Below are 13,633 nucleotides of genomic sequence, written 5' to 3'. Positions count from 1 at the left end.
AGCTAGTACCACATCAAATTATACCAAATACATCTTATTTCTTTCTTAAATATCTCCAGGATGAACACGATGTCATAAAACAGTAATATTTCCTGTAGAATGACAGAGCTAGATAAGCTAGATCGGTAAGTGATAAGTCGTCTAGCGCTATCACTTTCCCACACTGGATTTAAAACTGCTTTAGGACATTATAGTAATAATATATTCTTGGTAATACATATTGGTATACAATTACAATATTTTCACTGCTTCTATAAAACTGTTAAAGTTTCTGTATAAAAATACATAAGGTACAATATAAGTATTAAGTAGGTATATAATAATGCAGTTCCATATTTTGTTGTGCAAATCTATATATATAAAACTCAAAGGTGACTGATACAGTGATCTATCAACGCACAGCCCAAACCACTGGACGTATCGGGCTGAAATTTGGCATGCAGATAGATGTCATGACGTAGGCGTCCCCTAAGAAAGGATTTTAGAAAATTCATCCCCTAAAGGGGTAAAATAGGGGGTGAAAACTTATACCATGAAAATTTATCTTTTCCACGCAAGCAAAGCTGCGGGCAACAGCTGACGTTTTCGATGTTATACAATATAATATGTAGTCAATGTTATTTTATAGAAATAGTTGAAGTAATTTATAAGAACACATTTTTATCAAACATGGAAGCATCTGCGAATAATCTATCATATTCTGTATTGAATGTTTGTTCTAACATACCTCCGGATTGATTATTTTTTAATTTATGAGTCAATAAATCATCCATTGCAAAAAAAATCCCCGTACATGTTTTTGATCATGTTTCAACATATAAATGAATAGTGATCTCTCTGTAGATGAAACGCTATCCAAATTCGTCTAATCGTTAACGTGATTGTCACGCACATGTTAACAAGCGTTTAAATTAATGATAGATTTTTATATCAGAAATATGTAGTTACTTAGTTAAAAAAATTATTAAGAAATTATTTCCCGACCAAATATTCCGTTTAATATAGAAATTGAATATATCAACATTCAATGCTTTATAATTGTCATACAAATGTATACAACTCATATGGCCCACAGACAGTCATGCCGCATGTGCAATGTGCATGCATGTTAAAATTCCACCAAAAACGTCAATTAAATACAGTTTTGACGTTTATGTTTGACAGTAGGCATGTCAAGCTCAATGACAGCTTGCATGTCATACTGCATAACTATCGGTATGTCATGTCGCTTGACAGTTAGCATGTCATGTCGCATGACAGTTAGCATGTCATGTCGTATGACAGTTTGCTTGTCATGCCGCATGACAGTCTGCATGTCATGTCACTTGACAGTTTGCTTGTCATGTCGCATGACAGTTTGCATGTTATGTCGCACGACAGTTTGCATGTTATGTCGCATGACAGTTTGCATGTCATGCCGCATGACAGTCTAGGCACCGTTTATCGAAGTGTAGCCGATGTAAGACACTACAAAATTTAATTGTATGGACGTGAATCACTATAACGCAGTGGGTAATGCGCAATCCTTCCGATGTATCTGTAAGAGAAATAATACAAAATTATTTTAATTGCTCTAGAATTTTCTATTGTTGTTCGTTGTTGCTATCTGATGAAAGTTTCATGCATTTTTTTTGAATGCATTTCGATTTAAATTTACTTTTAGTCGGTCGCCAGTTTGAGATTATTTTTATTGAATAAGGGTTGATTTTTCAATCCTTGGTTAAAATTTATTCGTCCAATAAAGTATTACACGAACATAATATATATTAAAATGTCACCTGTAAACTGTCAAATACGGACAATTACAATGCATTTTTGAAATCTTAGTTTAATATGTTATCCGAAGAATAAGTTTTAACCAACGATTGAAAAATCAGCCCTTATTCAAGCAACCAGGACTCATCTTGTTAGTTATAAAAAAAATTATAACTTAAAAATTATTAAATTATTAGTTTTTTGTGTAGGCGGGTATGCAATTGCAAGTAATTAACGTATATGTCTGTCTGTACGCACGCGTTAGACGGGCAGCTCGTCGTGCTCCTTCTCCCGCTGGCGCACGGCGACGGCGGTCTCCACGAGCAGGTACAGGCACTTGAACTTGTCGCGCTCCATCGGCTCCGGCGCGTGAGTGCCGACCACCTGACGACAACACAATATTATTAGAAATTATACACGGGAGGCCCGATTCGATATTAGTTTGAATGTAATAAGAATGTACTGCGATTATAGACAACTGCCTAATTGATGTACAGTTGATAACAAATTACAGCAAGACAACGAGTATAAACAACGTCTGTGCCCCTAGGCACGATTCTTACAAAAGCACCACAATTCAAAGGAAAGCGGCATTTTATAGTATTCGACAGCTAAGCATGTTCTGACAGGAAATAGTGACAACTTCATTGGCAAGTATTTATCCACAAAAATATTAGGTAAATCAAAAGTTACTTCTACCAATATTATTATAGGACATGGGACAGGTTTTATAGTGGAAATCTCACAGGCGGGATCGATGCAGGTTTTTCTTTGACTTCGTGAGCGAAGCCGCTGGCGGAAAACTACTGATAAATAAGTGTGTATGTAGCTACACCTCGGTCTGAATCGCGAAAGCGAAATGTTTTCGCTACGGATTATAAATACAACTTTCTGACGACCAGATCTGACCAGTTGAGTTTTTTTTGAAGTGAAACTTCTTTATCAGGGTTGGAAAAAAATTTAGTGTAACATTTTTTCGTTACGCGTGACATTTTTCCGTTACGCGCCATCTTTTTCTTATCCCTACCACGCGTGATTCGTCGTATTTCTGTAAATTAGCATATAGTAAATTATTTTTTGAAAAATAAGGTCATAAAGAAGTTACACTTCTTACGTGTGTACACTAGTAGACACAAACATTTTTTTGTGTGGTGTCTCTCAATGTTAGCCAGAAGGGCTTCTACCCGGCCAGTTGAGTAGACTGGTCCTCCTTTTTCCACGGAGGAATTCCACCTTCCTGCCTGCTGCTGCTCAAGTGTGTACCATTATCATCATTTCGTCGTCTCACATCCGTGAATCGGGTCTTATAGGGATTTTGTCGAAAACCAGCGCCAGGCATATGCCTGGCACATGCTGAACTCGATCCTTTTTGGCGATACGGGGGCACTTTTATCTAACATTGTTTTATTTTTGTTTTTGTATTGTTTATTAATTTCTTTTTTGTAATTCTTTTTTTTATGCTTTTACTGTATTGTGTCTCACTATTTGCCAAATAAACATTTTTTCTTTTTTCCTTTCTTACCTGCAGACGGCGCCGCAGCGGGTGCGGCAGCTGCGGCAGGTGCGCCAGCTGCGGGTGCCAGCCGCCCGCCGAGCCCTCGCCCGCTTCGCTCGCTTCGCCCTCCGCTACCACCGGCTCGCCGTCCATCGTGCGCACCGTCACCACTGCCGCCGATCTGTATGGGGAAAACATAATTAGATCACAAATGTATACATTTTTGATGAATTGATCCGTGTTCGATACGTTTGTGTTTCACTAAGACACACTACATTATTTTTAACAGTTAAAAATTTATGACAATAATCGGAAAAACCAATCTGTTTTATTTAATGACATACATAAATGTTGGATAATAATTATAGGTGATGGAAATAGCACGGACCATAATTTATTATAGCAACACATACCTCATAACACCAGGGTACATCTTTTGTATCAGCATGTTATATTACCAAAATGCAGACTCGAACAGCGCAAGCGTGGCCTGTACCGTAGCAAATCGCCGTCTCTACCAACTCAGTCGGGTGGCACTGTTTGCAGCTAGCGTACTGCAGCTCAGTCCCCTGGCACACGACAAGCAGCTCGCAAACTGTAGATGGCTGATCAGTCCCCTGGCACAAGCAGCTCGCCGCCAGTCCCCTGGCACAAGCAGCTCGCCGCCAGTCCCCTGCCCCGCGCCGCTTACCCGCCCCCCCGGCCGGCTGCTTACCCCCTCGCGGCCGGGTGCACGTCCTCTGCGTAGCGGATGACGGAGTGCCACACGGAGGGGTCGTACTTGACGTCCTCCTCGCTGACGGCGCCGGACGAGTACTCCTCGTGCTCGCCGTCCGGCGCCCCCGCGTCGCCGTCGGCCAGCTCGCCGTCGCTGCGGTACACCAGCAGCCCGTCGCCGTAGTCGTGGTCGCGCCCGCGCTCGCCCTCGCCCTCGCCCTGCAACACAACATATCGTTAATAAATAACATTTAAAACACATGCAATATATTTATTAATATACAATTTGTGGGACGCTTTTCGCAAGTTATAACTTGTAGTTAATACACAATTAATGTGTAAAAAGTTACAACTAAAAGTCTCTTTTGCTATATATATGAACTTGAAAATAAGTTTATTATCCTTTGAAAGTAGATGTTGCTTTTATAAAAATCACCTTTTATTACCACAATTTTATAGAAATCACATACGTAACTGAAAATCAGTACAGCAATACATTTTAATTAATAACTCAGGAATCACAGACAAAATAGAAATTCTATTGTGTCGTGGTCAGATCGGGCCGCTCGGGGCTCAATGGGTTAATGGTTGCTTTGCTGGCGGGGAGTCCTTTTTACCACTATTGCTATTTTTTTCTGTTCTTTGTGTTAGATAATAAAATATATATTTTAAATGGTGGCAAATAAAACGCTTTCAATTCTATTTCCAAACGGACCTCAACCACACCCACCTCAATCTCGGTGCCGTCCCAGGAGGTGACCACGAGCGAGCTGGAGCCGGCGCCGCTGAGCTGCTTGCGGCCGCGCCGCGATATCGTGTAGTGCAGCGGGTCGTGCCCCTCGCGGCGGATCATCTCCGGCAGGATGCGACGACGCGCGTTTATGAACCAGTTGCATACCTGGTTTACGTCAAATTGTTACAATAACACGGAATAATTGGAAAAATATTAGCTCAATGGCGTGTAACTTCTTTATGACCTTATTTTTCAAAAAATAATTTACTATATGCAGTTTTATAGAAATACATCGAATCACGCGTGGTAGGGATAAGAAAAAGATGGCGCGTAACGGAAAAATGTTACACTAAATTTTTTTTCAACCCCGATAAAGAAGTTTCACTTCAATAACAGTTATCTATACTAATATCATAAAGCTGAAGAGTTTGTTTGAAAGCGCTAATCTCGCCAACTATTGGTCCGATTTGAAAAATGATTTCGGTGTTAGATAGCCCCTTCATCGAGGCTATAGGCTATATATCATCTCGCTAAGATCAACAGGAGCGGAGCACAGCTAATAACAAAGCAGCAGACAAAAGCAAATATTTCTATAACTTGTGTCAGTCTGATACATAATCCACATCACTGCCAAGTATCATCAAAATCTGTTGAGTGGTTTTCACGTGAAAGAGGAACAAACTTACATATTATATCCATTCTCATAAGTCACTGATTCACATTTATAATACATATTAGTAATATAATAAATCATGTTGTCATGCTAGAAAATGAGCTAAGAAAAAATAAATGCTTTAATAATTATAATTTGCTTTTTAATATTTTAAGTTCATTCATCCTTTTGATTGATTCTATAAAATCAACCTATTCGCTTTGCTATATAAATTGTATAAAAATTTATCATGTATCTATTGGCTAACAATTTACGACTGTCTAAATATGTACATGTATATTTTAGTATTTATTTGCAAACTAGCTTACCGCCCGCGGCTTCGCCCGCTTTGTCTAAAACCTAATAAATTATATACTAAGACCTTCCTCTTGAATCACTCTATCTATTAAAAAAAACCGCATCAAAATCCGTTGCGTAGTTTTAAAGATTTAAGCATAGAAATGGACATAGGGACAGAGAAAGCGACTTTGTTTTATACTATGTAGTGATAGAATAACTTACTTGCAACACAGTTAAGTTAGCTTCCTGACTGAGCGTCAGTTTCTCGGCATCGCTCGGGTACGCGTTGTACCGATGTTCATACAACCACCTCTTCAGGATTTTCACCGAATGCTTCGGAAGATTGCCACGCCTCTTCCGAATGATGACATGATGACCCTGGAAAATAAAAAATAATAATTTATTTTAATTTCTTGCTCAAAATTGAAACTCATGTAATAAAGATAGACAATATTTGTTAATTTGTATTAGATATTTTAAAAACTTTCATACTACTAACGGAATTGGATACAATTCCGAAAATTTATGAGTAGGCCCTAATAATGGATGTATTATTAATTATAGACGAAAATAAAATTTAACCAACACAAATTATATTACATACATACAAATTTAGTAACGTTTAGTAAAGTACCAGTTTAATAGTATTTTCTAGTGTTTGATTTTACGCGAGTATTATACATTTAGAAATTAAAGATTTTTAACCGATTTTAACGCGATTTAGTAATTTTATTTATGGGAACATAATAAACTGAATAAATCGCGTTTAAAATCCGTTAAAAATCTTTAATTTCTACCAGTTTAATGTACCTATACACATTTTCTAATTTGAATTCTCTTACCGGAGGCTGCGACGTGGGCATGCCGCCATAGGAGATGGTGATTCTCTTCCTGTCTGATTCCCCATCAGTGCCGGATTCATTCTCGTCCGTCGACGACGTCGAGGGGAAACGGTCTCGCGCTGGAACAATATACGCATTTCATTTACTTTTCTATTGCATAAAATATGTATGTAAGAACATCTCATATAACGCATGTGCAGCAGACATGTAATATTTGCTATTTAAAAAATAAATACAATTTCGTCCATATATTTTTATATATACTAAGGTCATCACAAAATGACTTAAATGTAATAAGATAGCTTTAAAGCCGTTGTAGGTACCTATAAAACATTGTAATACTATATGACTGCCTAGCATAATATGAAATCGAGAAGTTCTGAATCGATTACATTCAAGGAAGTCACTATGGACTAATGATGTTTAACCTAATTTAACCTAACTCTGAACATTGTCTCTCGAATTCGTTGAACATAATTTAGTCATTTAAAAGCACTGCATTGAGGCATGAACTATATGTATATTGTAATTCTGTTGTTAGCAATCATATAAAAGTTTTGTAAAGACCTATGTATGTAGTAGGTATGTGTGCTTAGTCAATCAATGCACCGTATCTCGACAGCCGTGACCAACAAGGCGCGTGAGATGTAAACATCATGTAAAATAAATATTTTGAATATCAGACACAATACATACATGCAGAGTCCTTTGAATATAATTTAGTTAGTGTCAATCTGAAGGTGAAATACATGGACAAGGACATCAAGAAATAGGTAGATATTTTTAGGATACATCTATGAAAAAATATATCTCGATCTAATTTCATCAAAATAAGTTGATGATTGATGACTGATTTCCCCACTTGAAAAAAAAAGTTAGGAATAGGTATCCTACTTAACATATATGTATACACCCATGGGTGTATGTTACGAAAATTGCGAAAGTTTAAGTGCATAAATAAATAAAATACATAGGTATGTATTTGACAAAATTTGCACTAGAACGGCTAATCGAAATTAGATGAAATTTGGCACGAAGATAAAACTTAATCTTAAATACCTACCACATCAGTATGACCTATACGGTGATACGATCGAAGCTGTTAGCTGAAGCTAAGTAATAAATAATTAGGTACCTACATGTTCTTAGAATTTTTTTAATGAGGATGTTCGTTTATAAGTTGCGAATATAGGTTTGTTTTAAATATTGTTTGGTGAAATACATGGTAATGATATAAGTAGTATATTTTAAATCATAATATTTCCGAACGAAAATGAAAATTAGCAAAATAACACGCATGTTGTGTTATTTTTGGACTACAAACTGAATAGTTTGATCAATGAGTCCCCCTCTTTGATGTAAAAAAAAACATGTTCCTTCTATTTTAATTCAGGAGACATGCTATGCCTGCAGTTGATTTATTACAAGGGGGAAATGCGTGTAAATGACAATGTAATCATTACACGTAGTCACGCATTTCTCGAAAATAAATGTGAAACTTTATTCAAATTCGTTTAGCTGACTTCCATTGCATAAACATTGCCCTCTGACACTCGCGACGGTCGCGCAAGTACAATGGGCTAATTAATTTGAACACAAACTATTTTGAGCGAGTGACATTAGGCGTATGTATATTCGCCGCATCGCCTGCTTCGACGTTCTATGGACGATTTAATAGAATTGATATGATTTTACGTTTTGGTCAAAGGATAAATGGGCAGTAGTTACTTTTGTTTGATAAAAAAGAAGTAGTAAATGGTAGTATTGCTAGATATATTGTGTAATAAATTAATTTTATTTAAATTGATTTACTTACTTTATCTGTTTTGATCTTAAACAAAAATCTACCTGACTGTTAGTAGAAGTCATAGTTATAATTTTTATCATTAGGAAATATCTCCACTAAGTGACAACCTAATTTGTTTTCTTTTAGTTCAGGAAAAGCCTATGCAAGCAACGTTTATTCAACACTTAGCAATCTAGTGACTGCCTCCTTGGTACAGTGGTTGACGCGTGAGCGTAGCACTGAGGTGTCTTGGGTTTGATTCTCGGTGGAGACGAAAAAAAAAAATGTCTCGGTCTGGTAGGACAAAGAAGGTTGATCACCTACTTATCCCTAAAAAAAAATCAATCAGTGTAACATAATATGTGTATGCACCTTCCCCTTACCCCACAAGGGGACATGGGACTTCACTAGAAATTTAGTGAATTAGATAATAATCTAACGGTTTTTACAATCTTACGGCAACATAGATAAGACAATCAGAAGTTATGTAACAAAAATGCAAGTATATTTTGTGTCTTTAAACATCTAATAAATTTTCTTATCAGTCACCTAATTTTAAGCAATGATAACTTTATCTTTTCAAGTTATGCAGTGCTGTTGACTTTTTGGAGATAATTAAAAAAATCTCAAAACAATTTAAACATAAGCCAGACAATATTACTGATTATACCATTAATAAATGTTAAAAATCTATTTGAAAAAATAGATTGATGATGTATGGAATTATAACTATGTATTTAAAACTAAAAATAAAAGAAGAAGATGAAACATTTCTAAGATAAATAGGAGGATGTATTTAAACCTTTATCTATGACTAGCTGTGCCCTGCGGTTTTACCCGCAGTGCTCCACTCCTGTTGGTCTTAGCGTGATTATATATAGCCTTCTTCGATAAATGGACTATCTAACACCGAAAGACTTTTTCAAATCAGACCTGTTCCTGAGATTAGCGCGTCCAAACAAACTCTTCAGCTTTATAATATAAGTATAGATTACTAGTCTAATATCATATTAATTCTAAATAATATAATATTAAAGACAATAAAAGCTAAGTAGTACAACTTTCTTGAAAATAATCCTAATAAGTAATTATATACAAATTTCGTAAAATTACTCATAGGATTTTGTAAGATGTATGTTTGTGCGATATGTATAGGTAATATCTACCTACATACTTATAAATATATATTTTCATGATTAACAATCCCTTCACAAATCCTTGTAGCTTTTTTTGAGGTGTGGGTTAATTAATATGATTAAGTATATTCACTCTTTAATTGTATAAATATATACAATAAATGAGATGAACAATATGTTTTAAAAAAAGGAAAGTTTTAATATGTGTAAATTAAAAAAAACATAGATCATGAATTTTGTGAATTGAACAATCACTATGAAGTTTTTAATTAGTATCAAATAACAATTAGAATACCAATAATCTATACTAATATTATAAAGCTGAAGAGTTCGTTTGTTTGTTTGAACATGCTAATCAAAATCCGATATGAAAAAAAATTTCAGTGTTAGATAGCCCATTCATCGAGGAAGGCTATATATCAGCACACACCAACAAGAGAGGAGCCACGCGGAGCACAGTTAATTAATTATATGGAAACATTATGCAAAAATAAATATATGGATTAACAAACAAATATAGTATGTATTGAAAACTGGAATTAAAAGTTCAATGGACCCTGAAATGCAAATCTTTACGGGGTAACTTGTTATCAAACATCAACAAGCCGGCCGCGCCCCCTAGCGGAGCGCGTGATTAAACTTACACCAAACCCGCGACGGCGATTAAATACGACCCCGCCATTATTTTGTCTCCATGACCGCTGTCAATTTTCTGTCATTACGACATTTTAAAAGTCATCAAGATTCCAATAACGAATTGTAAACAAACAAAATAATCAAAAATCTGTCACAAACATATTGCCCATTCAAAGAATCGTATAAAATGGTCACATACCCATTATCGATTAGCTTTCCTTGACGACACGTACAAGCCTAAAAATAACTCGTGCACGTGCCAAATTACACTTCCTTAAAAGTTCTCTCGTCTCAATTAACTTTAATAAATGTAACTCCCGCAAAATGAAATTAAGTTAAATGGTCTTTGCAGCACTTTTAACACGGATCTCGGTTATCAGACAGCGTAACGAGCCACAGTTACAGAGCAATGTGGCGCATTGGCGCCATTTTACTTTAGTGAGATCGAACACCTAGGTGACGTAACAGACCTAGTTTTTAGCTGAAACCATGCACAGTCACCCAAAAACTATCGAAAAATAGATTTTTACGTAATATAACAAGGATTAAATTAAATAGTTGTTTTTGTATTGATGTCACCTTGACGTATGTCAAGCTGACATGCATGGCGGAAACGTGGCGTCGTTTTAAGACCGGCTTTCTTACCTCCAGGCGACATTGACTGCTGTCTGTTTGAAACGCGGGCTTCTCTGATAATGTCTCTCGTTATTTCTCTAAGGTCGCGTCGTTGCTGGTACGTCATAGCGGGCCGGTGGTGTTGCTCTAGTGCTATACCGGCCGTAGGTGGTAACATCTTCTATTATTCCATTGGAAAGAAAATGTTTGTGCACATAATCACATAAATACAACGATCAAACATCACTTATTCAAACAAAATTGCTATTATAAATGTCATTAACACTAATAAAATAGAACGGACTAATATGGAACAGCAAATCGAACTAAAGCGCGACTGTATTCACTGACGGACGGCCGTTTTGGGGGACGGCGGGAAGCACGCTACGGCGCCGCCGCACAACTATCTCTTTCACACACATTAATAATTGTAGCTCTATCTCGCTTGCACAGACAACGCTATGATGACAGTACAGCGGCGCTTGTCAAAACAAAGCGTGGGCTTGGCAATTATTATTATTTAAAATGTCAAACAGCCAAACATTAAAATTAACAATGCATTATGTATACTACTGCCATCTAGTATTCTCTTGAGAATTACTTGACTCGTCTAAATTTTTTGAATTTGATAAGTTAATGAATTGGATCGTATCTGATCTTTGGTATAAGTATAAGTTAATAATACCTATATCGTCTAAACTCTAAAACCAGTTGAAACTTGTAACATAGTTAATTTAATTCTATGATAGGTATTTCTTTAGTAATTTGCGGCACGAATTAAGGGGGGGGGAGGGGAGGGAAAGGGAGGGGGGAGGTAAGGGGAGACCCCCTGTGAAGTGGGGGGGTGCGGAAACCCCCCCTTCTATTTTTTTTTTAATTTTTTTTGAGTTTATATATATAGTAGCTTACCGCCCGCGGCTTCGCCCGCTTTGTCTAAAACCTAATAAATTATATACTAAAACCTTCCTCTTGAATCACTCTATCTATTAAAAAAAACCGCATCAAAATCCGTTGCGTAGTTTTAAAGATTTAAGCATACAAAGGGACATAGGGAAATAGGGACAGAAAAAGCGACTTTGTTTTAACTACTTTGTAGTGAAATGTAGTTAGATATATATTGAAGATTGTGGGCTTTCTTGACTGCTCCGGCGCTGCAGAACGTGGCGCTTGCCCCCGTGTACCTCGTTGCAGGCAGGAGTCTTCACTCGCCTTCGTAGCTTCGGCTTTTTGGTCGCCTTTGGCGACCAGCCTCAGCCACAGCCACTCCGGCTCGCTTGACTCTGCCTACTCCTCAGCACACGCGGGCGCCACGCTCCTCCGCGCCTCCGACTTTTTAAATACACTCTAGTGTATGACAGACAAGTACCACGTGGAATCGGGGTGGACAGATTCGGTTCTGTTACTAACAATTTGTGTGCAATATACATACAATAAAAAAAACATTTTTTTAATAATTATACATGTTTGATACAATTTACAAGGGCATTGAATGGATCAATTTTATTTTTTTCCAATCAGCGTCTCCACATATTATATTCTTTAATAATATCATCGAAGCTTGGGTGGTTATAGTTCTTTTTTTAAAAAATCTCTTTACAACACGCCACTGGGACTCAATTCTTCGAGTATGAGTCCCATCAGGGGCAACAAATGGGTTGTCTGGATCTGAGTGATTAACTTTTTTATGAACAAACCCATGTTGCCCCAATCATATACTACTCGCCAATAATCCATATGAATTGTTGTCCCTCAGCAACATGCTTTTGAATGAACTATGAAGGAACTATGGTTTTTAATGTACATTTTGACATTTGTTATCTCTTTCAAACACAATTCTTGTAGGTAGTTTTGTCAATGTAACTCAAACAATTTTGAACATAACCTCAAAAATTAAAATTAAGATTTCTCTGTAATTACACGTTTCCGCACGAAAAGCCGTTAATGTATGTTACGGGGCATTATTATCGATCGAAAAAAATTAAAATCACGCCGAAATTCGTGCCGCAAGTTTCTAAAGTCAACCCCTATGATATTATAATATATCATATTAGTTATGTACAAAAACCGAGTTACAAAAAAAAAAACTAAAACACGCAAAACTGAAAACGCTCTCGACTCAGAAGTCGAGAGCGTTTTCACAATAACCATGCAATAACCGATCCGATATCGGATATCGGACTCAACTTTGTATATTATTAATTTACTACCTGCTTTCCCGGCTTCGCGCATATTGATTTGCAGTGTTATTAATGCCCCAGAAAAAAATAAAAAACAAAAATTTGCTCTCTGTCTTCTAAATAATTGTACTTATAACTTTCTAGAATCTTTGTAGTTACAAAGTTAGAAACTTTATCTCTTTAAAATAATGATATGGATCAATATCCATATCATTATTTTAAAGAGATTTAAATCAAAAAATAAAAAATATCAACATATTTAATAGGATTTTGTTCTAATTTATAACAACCGACTTCAAACTTGCACTTGCAACATTTACAAATACAGACAAAAATGCTCATAAAATAAAAACTACTGGGCCTATCCGAATAAAATTTTTATGGGACCAATTCGACACATCAAACACCGCATCGAACAAAAAAAGAATCACGTAAATCGGTTCAGAAACTTCGGAGTAATCGGTGTACATACCTACATAAAAAAAAAACATACCGGCCGAATTGATATTTGCCTTTTTTTGAAGTCGGTTAAAAAGTACTTAGATGCAATTTTTTTTTAAGTAACAAAATAATACTATAAAATTTATTACATAGTTAGGTATCTTATGTGGGACAATGGGGAATTGTTACTTTTAGTTCCTTCTGTGTAGAGTGTAGAGTGTAGACCTTAATACGTATATTATTATGAAAGAAAAATAAAGAATATTTAAAATTAAGAGCATTTTATTTCATAAAAATATATATACCTAGTACATTATGTCTAGCCCGTTACAAGAGTTAAACAATTAA

At 36.2% G+C, this 13,633-nt stretch overlaps 1 protein-coding gene across 4 annotated transcripts; it reads right to left on the bottom strand.

The window, feature by feature from the left end:
* Positions 1–972: 972 nt before the first annotated feature.
* LOC123699236 (iroquois-class homeodomain protein IRX-5-like) lies at positions 973–11,065 on the bottom strand. 4 transcript variants are annotated; one of them, XM_045646142.1, is made up of 8 exons: positions 10,698–11,065; positions 6,495–6,613; positions 5,875–6,030; positions 4,698–4,865; positions 3,966–4,186; positions 3,278–3,431; positions 2,014–2,139; positions 973–1,537 (listed from the first exon to the last, which is right to left on the bottom strand). In XM_045646142.1, the coding sequence occupies exons 1-7, from the start codon at positions 10,843–10,845 to the stop codon at positions 2,017–2,019; spliced, it is 1,089 nt and encodes a 362-aa protein (XP_045502098.1). In that variant the 5' UTR covers positions 10,846–11,065; the 3' UTR covers positions 973–1,537; positions 2,014–2,016. The 4 variants fall into 4 exon arrangements, with proteins under 4 accessions (XP_045502098.1, XP_045502100.1, XP_045502099.1 ...); XM_045646144.1 differs by having other exon boundaries at positions 4,032–4,186; XM_045646143.1 differs by having other exon boundaries at positions 3,966–4,180.
* Between the last annotated feature and the right edge of the window lie 2,568 nt (positions 11,066–13,633).

Source organism: Colias croceus, chromosome 17, assembly GCF_905220415.1.
Source record: "Colias croceus chromosome 17, ilColCroc2.1".
In the NCBI taxonomy this organism is placed as follows: Eukaryota; Metazoa; Arthropoda; class Insecta; order Lepidoptera; family Pieridae; genus Colias; species Colias croceus.
The sequence above is the reverse complement of the archived record's forward strand: the minus strand, read 5'-3'. Positions and strand labels throughout refer to the sequence as shown.